The sequence below is a fragment of the Sus scrofa genome, chromosome 2 (assembly GCF_000003025.6).
Source record: "Sus scrofa isolate TJ Tabasco breed Duroc chromosome 2, Sscrofa11.1, whole genome shotgun sequence".
Classification (NCBI taxonomy): Eukaryota; Metazoa; Chordata; class Mammalia; order Artiodactyla; family Suidae; genus Sus; species Sus scrofa.
Genome location: NC_010444.4, coordinates 137,139,123 through 137,156,022, shown reverse-complemented (window position 1 = coordinate 137,156,022; position 16,900 = coordinate 137,139,123). Strand labels below are relative to the sequence as shown.

Genomic DNA, 16,900 nt, shown 5'->3' with positions numbered 1-16,900 from the left:
GGAAAAGATCAAGTCATCTGCAAATAAAGGTAATTTTAGGTTTTCCTTTCCAATTTGGATACCTTTTGATTTTTTTTTTTTTTTTTTTTTTTTTTTTTTTTGCTTAATTGATCTAGCTAGAAATTCTAGTACAATGTTGAATAATGGTGAAAGCAGGCATTTTTTCTTCCTGATCTTAGGTGAATGATTTTCAGTCTTTCACTACTGAGTATGATATCAGCTGTGGATTTCTTTATAATTACCCACTATTAAGTTAAGAAATTTCTCTCCTACTTCAAGTCATTTGTTGTTATGAAAGTGTGCCGGATTTGGTCAAATGCTTTTTCAGTGTCTACTGAGGTAATTGTGTCAATTGTTTCCTCTTTCTGTTGGTGTATTGCATATCCATTGATTTTCCTACATTGAACCACTGAACCTGCATTCCTAGGATAAATCACACAAGGTCAGGCCATATAATCACTTTAAGTATGCTGCTGCATTCAGATGTAACTATAATTTCACCTTTATTCAGGAGGGATGTTGGTCTCTAGTTTTCTTGTGATATCGTTGTCCGGTTTTCATATCAGGGTAATGCTGGCCTCCTGGAATGAATTCAGAAACATTCCCTCTTCTTCTATTTTTGGAAGAGTTTGAGGAGGATTGATGTTCATTCTTTTTTAAATGTAGGGTAAAATTAACTAATGAAGCCATCTGATCCTGGGCATTTCTTTGTTGGGAGGTTTTGGATTAGTGATTGGATCTGTATTTATAGGTCTGTTTCAGTAAGTCTGTTTTCTATTTCTTCTTCTTCTTTTTTTTTTTTTTTGCCATACCTGCAGCATGTGGAAGTTTTTAGGCCAGGGATCAAACCTGCACCACAGCAGCAACCCAAGCCACTGCAGTAACAATGCCAGATCTTTAACCCATTGCACCATAAAAGAAGTCCTGTTTTCTATTTCTTCTTGAGTCACTTTGGTAGTTAGTATTTCTAGGAATGTGTCTATTTCATCTAGTTTATCTAATTTTTGGTGTATGAAGTATTCATAGTATTCTCCGTTAAACCTTTTCATTTTTATAAGTTCAGTAGAAATGTTCCAACTTTAATTTCTGTTATTAGAAATTTGAGTCTTCTTTTTCTTGGTCAATCTAGCTAAAGCCTTTTGCTTATCTTTTCAAAGAACTGGATTTTGATTTTATTGCTATTTCTTTATTATTTCACTATTCTTTATTTTGTTTCTCAATATTTGTTTCTCTAATATTTTTCATTTCCTTCCTTTGCTAGCCTTGGGTTTAGTTTTGCTCCTCTTTTTCTAGTTCGTAAAGTTAGGTTATTAATTTGAGACGTTTCTTCTTTTCAAATCCAGGCATTTACAGGGATAAATATCCCTCTGTGCATTGCTTCTACTGCAACCTATTATGTTTCATAATGTTGTGTTTTCATGTTCATTCGTCTTAAAGTATTTTCTAATCTGCTTTGTGATTTCTTGTTTGACCTAATGGTGTTTTTAACAATGTGTTAATTGCCATATATTTGTAAATTTTCCAGTTTTCCTGATGTTGTTGATTTTTAGTCTCATTCCATGGTTGTAAGGAAAGATACTCTGTATGATTTCAGTATTTTTTTTAATTATTGAGACTTGTTTTGTTGCCTAGCATATGGTCCATCCTAGAGAATGCTCCATATGTGCTTGAGAAAAACTTTTATATCTTCTTGAGGAACTGACTCTATTTTCAATACATAATGTCTTCTGCCTCTTGTAACTTGTTTTGCTTTGATGTCTATTTTGTTTAATATGCATATACACAACCCAGCTCTCTTAGTTTTTATTTGCATTGAATATCTTCTTTCAATCTTTCACTTTCAACCTATTTGTATCTTTGGATCTCAAATCAATCTCTTGTCAAGTGTATATTTGGATTTTTTAAAGAATCAATTCTGGAGTTCCCATCGTGGTGCAGTGGTTAACGAATCTGACTAGGAACCATGAGGTTGCGGGTTCCATCCCTGGCCTTGCTCAGTGGGTTAAGGATCCGATGTTGCCATGAGCTGTAGTGTAGGTTGCAGACGCGGCTCAGATCCTGCATTGCTATGGCTCTGGTGTAGGCTGGTGGCTACAGCTCCGATTCAACCCCTAGCCTGGGAACCTCCATATGCCGTGGGAGCAGCCCTAGAAAAGGAAAAAAAGAAAAAGAATCTATTCTATGTTACTTGGAAAGTTTAATTCACTTACATTTAAGTACTGATAAGAAAGAAAATACTTCTGTCATTTTAATATTTGTTTTATGTATGTCACTTTTTTTCTGTTCTTCAATTCTTCCATTACTGCTTTCTTTGGTTTTCTTTTTCTTTTTTTGGAGTGTCCCATTTTGATTCTTTTCTCATTCTTTTTCTGTGTTTTTTAAGTTGTTTTCTTGGTGGTTACCCTCGAAGTTACAATTAACCTCTTAAATTTATAACTATCCATTTTTAACTAATACAACTTTAGCTTTAATAGTACTATTCCTGTACAGCTGCATCCCTATCCCTTCATGTTTTTTGTTGTCACACACAAAAAATGAATATACTGTGTACCCACTAATTATCTATAATTATTGTTTTATGCATTAATATTTTAAATCATTCAGAAAAAAAGAAGTTACAAGCTCAAAATACAATACTGGCTTTCATATTTACCAATGTAGCTACATTTATCAGTGTTCCTTATTTCATCATATGGCTTAAGGTATCTCATTTAATTTCCACCTAAAGGATTACCAATAGCATTTCTTGTAGAGCAGGTCTACTAGGAGAAGACTCCCTCAGCTTTTGTCTGGAAACATCTTAATTTCATTTTCTGAAAGGTAGCTTTGCAGGATATAGAATTAATGGTTGATAATATTTTTCTTTCAGTATTTAAAAAATGTCATTTCACTGCCTTCTGTCCTCCACAGTTTCTGAGGATAAATTAACTACTAATTTCCAATAACAGAAAGCTATTAACCTTATTGAGGATTCCTTGTATGTAACACAATGCTTCTCTCTTGCTGCTTTTAGGATTCTCTCTTTGCCTTTGACTTTTGACAGCTTAATTATAAAGTGTCTTAGTGTGGATCTCTTTCTGGTTCTCCTTCTTGGAGTTCACTGCGATTCTTGGATATATATTTTTTTATCAAATTTGCAAAGTTTTTGGTCATTATTTCATCAACTATTAACACTTTTCTCCCCCCCTTCTCCTCCCCCTCTGCCTCTCTCTCCTCCTTATGGAACTCCCATTCTGTGTATGTTCATATGCTTGATGGTGTCCCATAGGTTTCTTAAACTCTGTTCTTTTCTTCATTTTTTTTTTCCTTCAGCTCCTCAGACCAAATAAGTCCAACTGATTTGTCTTCAAGTTCATTGATTATTTTGGCAGGCTGCTCAATTCTGCTGTTGAACCCTCTAGAGAATTTTTTAATTATTATACTTTACAGCTCCAGAATTTCTGTTTGGTTTCTTTTTATAATTTCTATCTCATTATTGATATACTCTATTTGTAAAACATTGTTTTCCTGGTTACCTTTAGTTCTTTGCCTGTGGTTTCTTTTAGCTCTCTGGGCATTTTGCATAGTTGAATTAAAGTCTTTGTCTAATAATTTCAATGTCTATGCATCCTCAGGGAAAGTTTCTGTTCATTTCTCCTGTGTAAATGCCTTATTTTCTTGTTTCTTTGTATGCTTCATATCTTTAAAAAAAAAACTGGACATTTTAAATTTTACAGTGTGGTACCTCTGGAAATCAAATTCTTCCCCCTCATCAGGATTTGTTTTTGTTACTTTCTGTGGGTTGCAGTTGTTTAGTATCTTTTCTAAACAATTTTTGAACTGTATTCTTTGTAATGCATAGTCTCTGAAGTCTCTTTTTCTTTAGTTTCTGGTCAGCTACTGTTTAAACAGAGATATTCTTCCTTCCTCCCTTCCTTCCTTCCTCCCTCCATCCCTTCTTTCCTTTCATCCCTCCTTTTTTAAAGGCTGCACTAGCAGCACACAGAAGTTCCTTGGCCAGGGATCTAGTCCAGGCTGCAGCTGTGGCAACATCAGATCCTTAAGCCACTGCATTAGGCTGGGGATCAAATCTGTGCCAACACAGGGGCAATGCCAGATCCTTAACCCTCTGTGCCACAGAAGGAACTCTAAAACAGAGATTTTCCTAAATGCCTCATGCAAAAAGAGGGAAGGGTGTGAGGGAGAAAGAAGAAAGAAAAAGAGGGTGGAGAGAAAGGGGGAAGAGAGAGAAGGAAAGAAGGAAGGAAGGCAGGAAAAAGAAGGAAGGAAGGAAGGAAGGAAGGAAGGAAGGAAGGAAGGAAGGAAAGAAGGAAGGAAGGAAGGAAGGAAAGAAAGAAAGAAAGAAAGAAAGAAAGAAAGAAAGAAAGAAAGAAAGAAGAAAGAAAGAAAGAAAGAAAGAAAGAAAGAAAGAAAGAAAGAAAGAGAGAGAGAGAAAGGGAGGGAAAGAAGGAGAAGAAAAACTCTCTGAGTCTTTGCAAATGAGCTCTGTGTTTGCCTCAAGTGTTTTTTTGTTTTTGTTTTGTTTTGTTTTTGCCCCAGGTGGCAGTGGGTCACTCATTCACCTCTCAGTGTTTTTGAGAGATGCCCTCTGCATAGCCACCTTTATGCCCTAAGAAAGTTCCAAGTTAGGCAAAACAGAAAGAAAAGTTTTGGATCAGTCCTTCAGGCAGCCCTCGGGTCAAAATAGACAAACACAATTCTTTAATATCAAAGTCTGCTCTCTTGTTTCTGGACTCAGGGACCAGGGTCTCACACTGGGAACTCAGTCTGCCATCTTCAGGACAATCACCATGCTGAGGAGGGGGTGGGCCAAAGGCAAGTAAATGCTGCAATGTTTTTCTACCTTTTTAATTTGCCTTTTTCTTTTCAGTGTTCACTCAATTGCTGTAAACCTTTGACTGTTTTCCAGAGTTCTGACAGTTTTCGCCCTCTTTTCTCACGTTCCTGTGGACAGATGGACACTGCCAATTTCACTGACATCATTTCTCTCCATTTTTGAAAGACAGTTTTTTTTCCTAGATGTTAAATTCTTGTTTGACAGTCTTTCTCTTTCAACACTTTGAATATGACATCCCTTCCCTTTCTGGCCCTGCAGTTGCAGACAAGAATCAGTGATCCTCAATAAAATGAGGATCACTTGTATGTGATGAATCATTTCTCTATTGATGCTCTCAAATTCTCCCTTTGTCTTTATCTTTCAACAATTTGTTTATGATGTGTCTAGGTAGATCTCTGTGTTTATCCTACTTGGAGTTTGTTGATCTTCTTGGGCATGTAGATTAATGTTTTTCATCAAATTTGGGGGGTTGGGGGCATTATTTCTTCACATATTCTACTTATCCTTTCTCTCCTCTCCTTCTGTGACACCTGTTGCATGCATGTCTGTATGTTTGATGGTGTTTCGTGGGTCTCTATTCATTCATCTTACCTTCTGTTCCTCACACTGGAAATCTCAATTGACCTCTCTTGCCAGTATTTAATTCCTTCTTTGACTAGCTCAAATCTACTGTTGAAGTCCTCTAGTGAATTTTTCATTTCAATTATTATACTTTGCAACTACAGGATTTCTATTTGGCTCTTTTTAAAATTTCTCTTTGCTCATATCCTCTATTTGGTGAGACAGCATTCTCATACTTCCCTTTGGATCTTCAGATATGGTTTGTCTTTCTTTCTGATTGTTTGTTTTTAATTCTTTGAACGTATTATAGTGGTTGATTTAAAATCTTTGTCTAGTAAGTCCAACAGATGGGTTTCCTTGGGGAAATTTCCTATTGGTTGCTTTGTTTTTTCTTGCATAGACACCATACATTCTTATTTTTCTGCATGTCTCATGATTTCATTGGTTTAAAATTGAACTTTTTAAATCACATAATACTGGAAATTCTAGAAATCAAATACTCCCCCCTCCCTAGGGTTTTTTTTTTTTTTTTTGCACCATTCTTTTTTTTTAAGTGACCTTCCCTAATTCTGAAAAGTACGTATTATTTGCCACATGTGGTCGTCAAAGTCTTTGCTCAGTTAATTTAATGGTCTGCTAGTGATTAAACAAAAGTATTCCTTAAATGCCTGAAACCAGTAAGTCTTCCAGCCTTTCCCAAGCAGCTCTGGAAAAGCCCCTTTTGTTGGTGCTTGTATTTAATGCCTTAGCAGTTTACAACTCTGCCTTAGCCTTTGTTTACTGTTTGCATAGAATCTCAAGATTAGCTAGAGGTAACAAGTCAGGGTCTTTTCAGTACTCTTCTGGTAACTTCATTGGGATCCCTAAGAGCGTTAATGATTTCTCAGTTTCATAGTTAACCAGAGGCTTTCATAAAAGTTATTTTCAATGACCTCAACAGCCTCCCTGAAAGGTATGTGTTAATAATACCATTTTATATATGTTTTACAAATGTATATGTTATAACCACATAGAGGTCAAGTAACTTGTCCAAATTCTCAAAGCTAGAGAGACAGTAATAGAGCTAGGGTTTAAACCCAAATCTGTATATGTTTGCATCCTTTCCACAACAGAGAACTTCCTCAGGCTCGCAAACCAGGATCCCAATAAAAACATGCCTTTTAGCATGTTTAGTTGGCCCTTTCATATGGCCTCTGGAGGACAATCAAAGGATTCAGATGCCTTAGCTCATCTCTTCCCATGGCCACTACCAACTCCTATAGCTACCATGACGTTCTATAGTCCATGACAAAATTCTGTGAGATGCTGGGGTGGAATGCACTGCCTACCAACATGTTCACAGAAGCTGTGGCAAGTGGACTCTGCACATTTAAGGCATTGATTAGAGTATTCCACCACTTCTGACACCACATTATGCTGATGCTAAACCTTTTCACCACCAAGGAGGAAATTTGTTATTTACCATAAATGAAGATAAAGTACCTCTTTAACTTTTTATTGGACAATGAAACACACATATAGAACCACACAAACAAATATACAGCCTAATGGATTGTTCCAAGGCCAACATCCCTGTAAGTACCATCTAGGCCAAGAAGTAGAACTTTGCCAGCTATCCCAGAAGCCCCTCCACATGCCCCATCCCAACCATAATTCCCTCCCTTTCCCCCAAATTAACTGCTACCCTGATTTTTATAGTAATCACTTCCTTGCATGTCTCTATATATAGAAATCCATGTGTGCATTCCTAGAACAAATACTTAAGGTTTTTTTAATAAAAATGTTCGGAGCTCCCATCGTGTCTCAGTGGTTAACGAATCTGACTAGGAACCATGAGGTTGCGGGTTCGATCCCTGGCCTTGCTCGGTGGGTTAAGGATCCGGTATTGCCATGAGCTGTGCTGTAGGTCGCAGACTGGGCTCAGATCTGGCATTGCCATAGCTCTGACATAGGCCAGCAGCTACAGCTCCAATTAGACCCTGAGCCTGGGAACTTCCATATGCCATGGGTGCAACCTTAGAAAAAGGCAAAAAGACAAAAAAATAAAAATAAAAAAAATAAAAATGTTTTAAATGTCATTTAATTTACCTATTCATTTTCTTCTTTCTTGTAGTTTATTTGTTGAAGAACCCAGGTCATTTGACTTAAAGAATCTCCCAATCTGGATTTTGCTGTCTGCACACTCATCTTCCTCTGTCCTCTGTTTCCTGGAAATAGGCAGCTGGATGAAAAGGCTTGATCGGATTTAGGTTTTGTTTTGTTTGTTTGTTTGTTTGTTTTTTGTCTTTTCTAGGGCCGCATCTGCAGCATATGGAGGTTCCCAGGCTAGGAGTCTAATCAGAGCTGTTGCTGCCAGCCTACGCCACAGCCACAGCAACATGGGATCCAAGCCCCATCTGTGATCTACATCACAGCTCACAGCAACGCTGGATCCTTAACCACTGAGCAAGGCCAGGGATCGAACCTGCAACCTCATGGTTCCCAGTAGGATTCATTTCCACTGCGCCTCGATGGGAACTCCAGGTTTGATCTTTTTGTCAAAAGATTATAGGTTCTGGAGTTCCTGTTGTGGCTCAGTGGTAATGAACCCAACTAGTCCATGAGGATGTGGGTTTAATCCCTGGCCCTGTTTAGTGTGTTGAAGATCAGGGTTGCTATGAGCAGTGGTGTAGGTCACAGAAGTGGCTCAGATCTGGTGTTGCTGTGGCTGCAGCGTGGGCTGGCAGCTGCAGCTCCAATTTAACCCCTAGCCTAGGACCTTCCATATGCTGCAGGTGTGGCCCTCCCCCCAAAAAATTATATGTTCTATTCTCTCATAGAAGGCACATAATGACAGGTTGTCTCTTTTTATGAGGGAAGCAGCCACTGATGCTCAAAATGCCTAGATCCATTGATGCATTGGGGGGTTGAAAATTGTGATATTCCATCATTTCTTTTTCACTTATTAACTGGGACATTTTTATAAAGAGATGTTTTAAGTTTAATAAGGTCCCATTTGTTAATTTTTGGTTTTATTGTCATTATTCTAGGAGGTGGATCTGAGAAGATACTGCTGTGGTTTATGTCAGAGAGTGTTTGGCCTGTGTTTTCCTCTAAGAGTTTTACAGTATCTGGTCTTATATTTAGGTCTTTAATCCATTTTGAGTTTATTGTTGTGTATGGTGTTAGGAAGTATTCTAATTTCATTCTTTTACAGGTAGCTTTCCAGTTTTCCCAAAACCACTTATTGAGGTGACTGTCTTTTATCCATTGTATATTCTTTCCTCCTTTGCCATGGATTAGTTGACTGTAGGTGTGTGTGTTTAAATCTAGGCTTTCTATCCTGTTCCACTAATCTATATTTCTGCTTTTGTCCCAGTACCATACTGTTTTGATGACTGTAGTTTTGTAGTATAAAGTCCAGGATCCTGATTCCTCTAGCTCCATTTTTCTTTCTCAGGATGGCTTTGGCTATTCTGGGTCTTTTGTACTTCCAAACAAACTTTAAAATATTTTGTTATAGTTCTGTGAAAAATGCCATTGGTAATTTGACAGGGATTGCATTGAATCTGTAGATTGCCTTGAGTAGTATAGCCATTTTGACAATATTGATTCTTCCAATCCAAGAGCATGGTGTATCTTTCTGTCTGTTTGTGTCATGTTTGATTTCTTTCATCAGTGTCTTATAGTTTTCAGAGTACAGGTCTTTTGTCTCTTTAGGTAGATTTATTCTTAGGTTTTTGTTTGTTTGCCTTTGGGGGGCTGCACCTGCAGCATATGGAAGTTCTGAGGCTAGGGGTTGAATTGGAGCTGTAGCTGCCAGCACAAACCACAGCCTGAGCAATGCAGGATCCAAGCAGTGTCTGTATCTACACCATAGCTCACAACAACGCTGGATCCTTAACCCACTGAGTGAGGCCAGGGATCCAACCCACATCCTCATGGAGACTAGTCAGGTTCGTTACCACTAAGTCACATTGGGAACTCACAATTCCTTGGTATTTTAAATAAAATGAAAAGACAACCCACAGAATGGGAAGAAATATTTGCAAATGAATCAACTGACGAGGGATTCATCTCCAAAATATATAAATGGCTCCTGCAGCTTAAAACAAAACAAACAACCCCATCAAAAAATGGGCAGAAGATCTACACAGACAATTCTCCAAAGAAGACATGCAAATGGCCAAAAAACACATGAAAAGGTGTTCAACATCACTCATCATTGGAGAAATGCAAGCCAAAATTACTATGAGGTGTCACCTTTCACCAGCCAGAATGGCCATCATCAAAAAGTCTACAAATAATAAATGCTGGAGGGAGTTCCCGTAGTGGCTCAGTGGTTAACAAATCCGACTAGGAACCATGAGGTTGCAGGTTCGATCCCTGGCCTTGCTCAATGGGTCAAGGATCTGGCATTGCCATGAGCTGTGGTGTAGGTTGCAGACACAGCTCGCATCCTGTGTTGCTGTGGCTCTGGTGTAGGCCAGCAGCTAGAGCTCCGATTAGACCCCAAGCCTGGGAACCTCCATATGCCGCAGGAAGCGACCCTAGAAAAGGCAAAAAGACAAAAAAAAAAATGTTGGAGAGGGTGCGGAGAAAAAGGAACCCTATTACACTGTTGGTGGGATTGTAAATTGGTGCAACCACTGTGGAAAACGGTATGGAGATTGCTCAGAAAACTAAAAATAGAACTACCATGTGATCTGGCAATTCCACTCCTGGACATCTATCCAGAGAAAACCATGACTCGAAAAGATACTTGTACTCCAATATTCATTGCAACACTATATACAAAAGCCAAGACCTGGAAGCACCCTAAATGTCCATCGAAAAAGGAGTGGATAAAGAAGATGTGGTACATATACACGATGGAATATTACTCGGCCATTAAAAGGACTGAAATAATGGCATTTGCAGCAACAGGGATGGACCTAGAAATTATTATGCTAAGTGAATTAGTTAGACAGTGAGACACAAATGTCATATGCTATCACTTATATATGGAATCTTAAAAAAGGATACAATGAACTTCTTTGCAGAACTGAAACTAACTCACAGAATTTGAAAAACCTATGGTTACCAAAGGTTGGGGGGAGGAATAGGCTGCAGGTTTGGGATTGAAATGTTGTAAAATTGGGTTGCCATGATAATTGTACAATAAAATTTATCGAGTTTAAAAAAAAGAGATTATTCCCTTAGCTGCTATGTGATTACTCAGTAATATAGTTCATAGAAGAAAGGTCAGTAATGTTTGATTCTTTCCCTTTATTTAACAGTTTTTGAGATAAAGATGATAGGTCATCTCTAAAAGGGACCTGTTGGCTTTTTTAAGTATCATTATAAACTTATGGATTATTCTATGAGTTTCAAATCCACTATAATTATTATTCTTATTGAAGCTCAAAGTTTCCCGTCTTTGGCCAGCAGGTGCCTCTTAAAGTTGTCTCCTGAGTCCTTTTGACATGACTGCAGTAATCTTTGACAGCTTCCTTGCTATGTGCATGACAAGATGTTCCTGGCTCATCTGGTATATTTTCTGCCTTAGACCTGCAATCAGCCATTTCTCTAAGAAGCCCCAGTTTCTTTTAGCGAGAAATGGTATTTCGACAACACATTATGGGCACTAAGGATGCATAACTGTGGCCAACGTTTTAGGTTTTTCATTGGATAAAAATAAAATATCTTAATAGTTTATACTGATTCTTCTGATTTAAATGCAGAATGGTAAGGTTTTTATTAATTTTGTCTATATTACATCTGTATCTTCTTTCTTCCATGAGTAACTTGATTCTCAAGAACAGAGGATAACAGAATTAAAGTGTTCCATAATCACCCATTTTTATACACACAACAGTCTCAGAATACTACTAATAGTATCACCGCTAAGTCGATTTCTGAAAACGCTTTGAAAATTTTTTTGCATTGACTCTCCCCATTCTTCCCCATTTTCCATGCCATATTTTCATTGTCAGAAGATATATTCATTATGGGCTACATTCTCTCCTTGTTGAGCTATAATTATGATTAGTTCTATAAATAATCATATTTTTAAAGTTAATTGCCCATCCCAGTGTTGGTTCTTCTCTAGTCATTTCGGTTGCCTGAAACTTACTCTTTACTAGATTCCTAAGGAAAACCTCATGAGAACAATATTAGCCAAGTTTTTTAATGCTGATGACCGTTTGTCTATGCGCCTTACACCTGAAAGTCAGTTTGGCTGAATCTAGAATTCTTGGTTCACATTTTCTTTCCTGAAGTACCCTAAACGTTTCACTCCATTTGTAGTCTAAGGCATGACCAGAGCAAAGTCTGATAACAATTTTCTTTTCCTTATAAGCCACTTTGCCTAGATAATTACAGTTTCCTCCATACCACTTTCCTTTAAATCATTTTACTAGAATATGTTCCGGCATATGTCCATATTCTCAGTACACAGTGTGTGTTCTTTCAATAGCTTCAATTCTTTTTACTTCGGTAATTTTTCTTAGATTTGAGATACTATGATTTATTCTGTTCCTTTGTTTCTGTCTCCATTTCAAATTCAGAGACTTCTATCATCCTTAAATTCAATCATTCTCCCCAGTTTTCAGGGCTCATCATTTTCTCTGGAATCTTTTTTCATCGCTATATTTCTTACTGATACCTAATAATTTCCCCTACTTAACCATTTATTTCTCTTAAGCTATTACCTGTTTTATTTACTTGCTCTTAGTCTAATTTAGTCTTCATTTTTGAAATGATTTTATTTGTAATTCTTTTTTGACTTTTGTCACCTCACTTCTGTTCTTTCTTATCTAATATCATTTTCTTAAACTTTTACCTTGTTCTAAAATAACATGGTACAGTTTGTTTGTTTGTTTATGGCCACACCCACAACATATGGAAGTTCCTGGGCCAGGGATCGAATCCAAGACAGAGCTGCAGTGTAGGTCGCAGCTTCGGCAATGCTGGATCCTTTAACCCACTGCACCAGGCCAGGGATCAAACCCACACCTACTGAGCAACCTGAGCTCCTGCAGTCAGAGTCTTAACCCATTGTGCCACAGCAGGAACTCCAATACAGTCCAGTTTTTATCTGTTCTGGAACATATCTTTGTGGTGGCCTTTCATTATCTACGGTTTACTCTCTTTTTGCTAATGATAATTTTGGGATGTTACCTCAATCTTTTTCAATTGTATAACAAAATTCGTTTCCCTACACTTTCAGGAGAAAGTGTAATTCTAGCTTCAAATACTCTCTCTTGATTTAAAATTTAGCAGCTTGAATTTTGAGGTTTCCTCATTCTGTTCCCATTCTCCAATTTTATCTGAACTTTTCTTTCTTTATCGCTGGGTTTCTAACCTGCTCAATTTTCATTGCACTCCCAATGTTCCTCCTAAGTGTGGCATACTGTCCAGGAAAGGAGCCCTGGAGAGTCGGGTTTGAAAGTTCCCAGGGTCTGGACTGTTTGAACCCCTTCATAAACTGCCAGGACCCTCTTGCACTATCCCGGTGCTAGATTAGGCAACACCCTTCCTCAACTGCTGTTCTCACATCAGTCTGTCATACCTTCCAATAAATACTGACTTCCCACTGCTTCCTGTTCCACAGATGCTAAAACTATGCAGGGTGGCTCTTTGTAAGGGTATCTCATTAACTAGTTTTGATGTAAATATTGTCCATGGGTTTTTGGTCTTGCTGTCTAGTTGCTCTGTTTTGTTTAGGTTTTTAAGTATAGTTGATTTACAATGTTGTGCCAAGAGTTTCTAGGTGCCCTGTCTTTTTTAATTAATTTATTTATTTATTTATTTGTCTTTCTGCCATTTCTAGGGCCGCTCCTGTGGCATATGGAGGTTCCCAGGCTAGGAGTTGAATTGGAGCTGTAGCCACTGGCCTACGCCAGAGCCACAGCAACACAGGATCCGAGCCGAGTCTGCAACCTACACCACAGCTCACGGCAACGCCGGATCCTTAACCCACTGAGCAAGGCCAGGGATCGAACCCGCACCCTCATGGTTCCTAGTCAGATTCGTTAACCACTGAGCCACGACGGGAATTCCATCAGAATTTTTCTACATGCAATTTTTTGAACAAAATGTCTTTTAAAATGCCTTCAAATCTTATACTATTTTCAGAAATAAAACAGGGGAAAGAGAAGAAAATGGACTCGCGTTGGCCGCTTACCTCAAAAAGTCTGAACAAGTTGTATCTTGTTTTATAATCTGTCCACAAGACCATAAAAAACGCATTCATTGAGACAGTGCTTATCATCATGATCTTAAAGAGACGACTCGTGACGACGCTCTTCACAAAGGCCTGACACTGCGTATCCTTCCTCCTGCCAAAAAAGGGAACAAGGGGCCTGACCATCCGGCGACGGAGCTCGATCCCCACGCAACACACACCTTTTTAGGGACCAGGGCCTCCTTCCCCCTTCCGTGAACATAGCTTTACATCTACTGAAAGCTGCGATGAGCTGCTGCCTCCATGACCCCTGACACATGGGTGCTGATCCCTGGGTGGGTCGGTCCCCCCTCAGTCACTGAATTCTTTCTCTGGACTCTGACGGAGAATGCTTACCACTCCTTGTCCCGCAAAACAAAGCATCATCTTCATGTACTCATTCCATGAAGTTCTATGTAGGGACCACTCTGTAACTCACTCATTTACTCATTCAGCAAGTTTGCTTTGTTTCATTTTTTTGTTTTGGGGTTTTTTTTTAATTTGTTTTGGGGTTTTTTTTGCCTTTTTTCCATTTCTAGCGCCACACCCGCGGCATATGGAGGTTCTCCGGCTAGGGTTGAATTGGAGCTGTAGCCACCGGCCTACGCCAGAGCCACAGCAACACGGGATCTGAGCCGCGTCTGCAACCTACACCACAGCTCGTGGCAACGCCGGATCCTTAACCCACCGAGCAAGGCCAGGGATTGAACCTGCAACCTCATGGTTCCTAGTCGGATTCGTTAACCACTGAGCCACGACGGGAACTCCTCATTTAGCAAGTTTTTACTGAGTGACTCTACCTGGCAGGCAATACAGCATATACTTGGGATAGAAGGTAAGCAAAACTAAATATAGTCAGTTTAGGAGGGAAAACTGCTCGTCAAATAATTAGCCATACAGGTGCTGACAAATCAAAGATAAAAACTGGCCGCCCTAAGAAAAAAATGGGCAAACACAGTCCACTCATGGACGAAAAGTAATGGCAATGAAGTTTCCCAAAAAGGTTCAGTAGCGCTGCTGACCACAGAGGTGCAAGTTCAGCAAAATGTGCTTTAAAAAAATCACTGCTTAAAAAAAATCATTAATTTGTCTTATAAAATTAACACAGACTTAAACATGCTAATATTTAACGCTGGCAAGGAGGTCCCTGTTGGCTCAGTAAGTTAAGGATCTGGTGTTGACACCGAAGTGGCTCTGGTTACTACTGTGGCACCAGTTCCCTCCCTGGGCTAGGAATTTCCACACGCCGAGGCCGTGGGGAAAAAAAAACTTCATGCTGGCAGCGTGCAGGGTGACGGAGCGGTCTCCTAAGCTGCCGGGGGCAGGTACGTTGACTAATGTTTCTGAAAAGCCTTAGTTCTGTTTGTATCCTCTGACCCAAGGAATCTACGTCAAGAGGATAAAATCCGAAATGCAAACAAATGACTTTAGCCAAACATGTTTATCTCAGCAGTACTTGCTGCGGTGAGAACTTGGAAACAATTTAAAAGTCTAACGACAACAACAACAAAGAGAGGTTGAGTAAATTATGACATAGCCATCTCATGGAATATTATACAGATGCTACGAGATGCCTATGCACTTTTCATTACGTAGAAAAATGTTTATGATCCACTGGATAGCACAGCACAGAAACAAAACATGATCAAAATTTTCTTCTCAAAACTATCGCAACCATGCAAAACTTGTAGAAAAAAATTCGGCCTGAATTTTGCCAAAATGTTGATAGTGTCTGCCTATGAATGGTGAGGTTACATGTGATTCTTTTTGTGTTTATTTATATATGTTTGTGCTTTCCAATTTTCCTCAAAGAGTATGTATTGCTTTTTCCATTCTATGGAACAAATGAACATACAGTAAATATATATATATATACCTATATAGAATATATATACTTTTATAATCTATAAAAACAAGATACATAATTTTCATTATCTGATTTGATGTCAGGTCTATTACTGAAAAAAAAAAAAAAAAAGCCTTCCAGTTATCTTCCATGGTAGCAAATAAAAAAGGACAAAAGAGAGTCAAACTAGGAGTTCCCATCGTGGCGCAGTGGAAACGAATCCAATTAGGCACCATGAGGTAGCAGGTTTGATCCCTGGCCTCGTTCAGTGGGTTAAGGATCTGGCGTTGCCATGAGCTATGGTGTAGGTTGCGGCTCAGATCTGGCATTGCTGAGGCTATGGTGTAGGCCAGCAGCTGTAGCTCTGATTAAATCCCCAGCCTGGGAACTTCCATATGCTGTGAATATGGCCTTAAAAAGCAAAAAAAAAACCAAAAAAAAAAACAGAGTCAAACTAGTCATTTAGCCTACAGGTCAAATAGGAGCATTTGAGCATTTGATTAATCAGCCAATGTGATATTAAGGCCGTGGAAACAAACTGCTCAGCTGAGCCTCCATCAGCCTCAGCAGCTGGAGACATCAGATCAAGGGCAAGGCCCTCATGGGAAGCGGATGAGCATCTGTGGGAAGGAGCTAAGCACCCCCAGCATCACCATCCGCCCACTTCTTAACAAGCAATAGGAACAGAGAATATTTACTGAAATTTCCATATTTTCTCATGGAACATCAGCGAAGCATTCTCGAGCAGCGAGCTAGAAGTGACTTGTGTGTGGTTCTGGTGATTCAAATGTTGAGACATTTTCCAAATTTTCAATTTTTCTTCCTCGCTTTTAACAGCCAACAGAAAATCTCTGCTTAGGCAATTCCTCGGCATCTACATTCCAAGAAGCCACAGAGAAGGTCCATGGGGGGGAATCCTTGCTTTATGAGGTCGCTCTTGGGCGTTCCAGAATAGTACCAGCCTGCAGGCCCCGGGAGGGGAGAGCTCCCCCCTGGTCTCTCTGCAGGGACTCTCTTCCTAAGGAGACGGAGCGCCTCCATTCAGCAAAAAGGTCATGAGCGCCCTGCAGTGGGGAAGCTCCAGGCCAGAGCTGGAGACAGCAGAGACAGGCCAGGCAAAACCACTGCTTCTTCAGGAAGGGTCCCCACCTGACAGACAGAAGCCCTTACTCACGTGTCAGAAGAGGTACGGGGCCACGGGGGGGGGAACACACAGTTCTCTGGGGTTGCAAGAGCAAGTGCGGACATCCAGGGCACAGCACCTGAGACTCCTGGAAGATGCTGAGGGGTTTGGGGCTAGACCACGAGGAATGGGAGGCGCAGGGGATACCAGGGCCCAGCACTGGCTAAGTGGGGACGCAGAACATGTGCACATACGAACCACCTAAAGAGAGTGTAAGGCGCGAGCCACAGGTTAGAGGTGATGGAGGCACAGGAGCCACAGAGCTTTTTGCCCTGTTCCATTCCTGAG

General features: G+C 39.6%; 1 protein-coding gene across 1 annotated transcript in view; it reads right to left on the bottom strand.

Moving 5' to 3' along the window:
- The window catches only part of CATSPER3 (cation channel sperm associated 3), a gene marked incomplete at its 5' end in the record, with an annotated part of 35,563 nt that extends 19,283 nt beyond the window's left edge, over positions 1 to 16,280 (bottom strand). Inside the window, 2 exon segments of the mRNA NM_001244299.1 lie at positions 13,545 to 13,698; positions 16,128 to 16,280. Of these exon segments, the coding sequence (NP_001231228.1) occupies positions 13,545 to 13,698; positions 16,128 to 16,228 (255 nt within the window).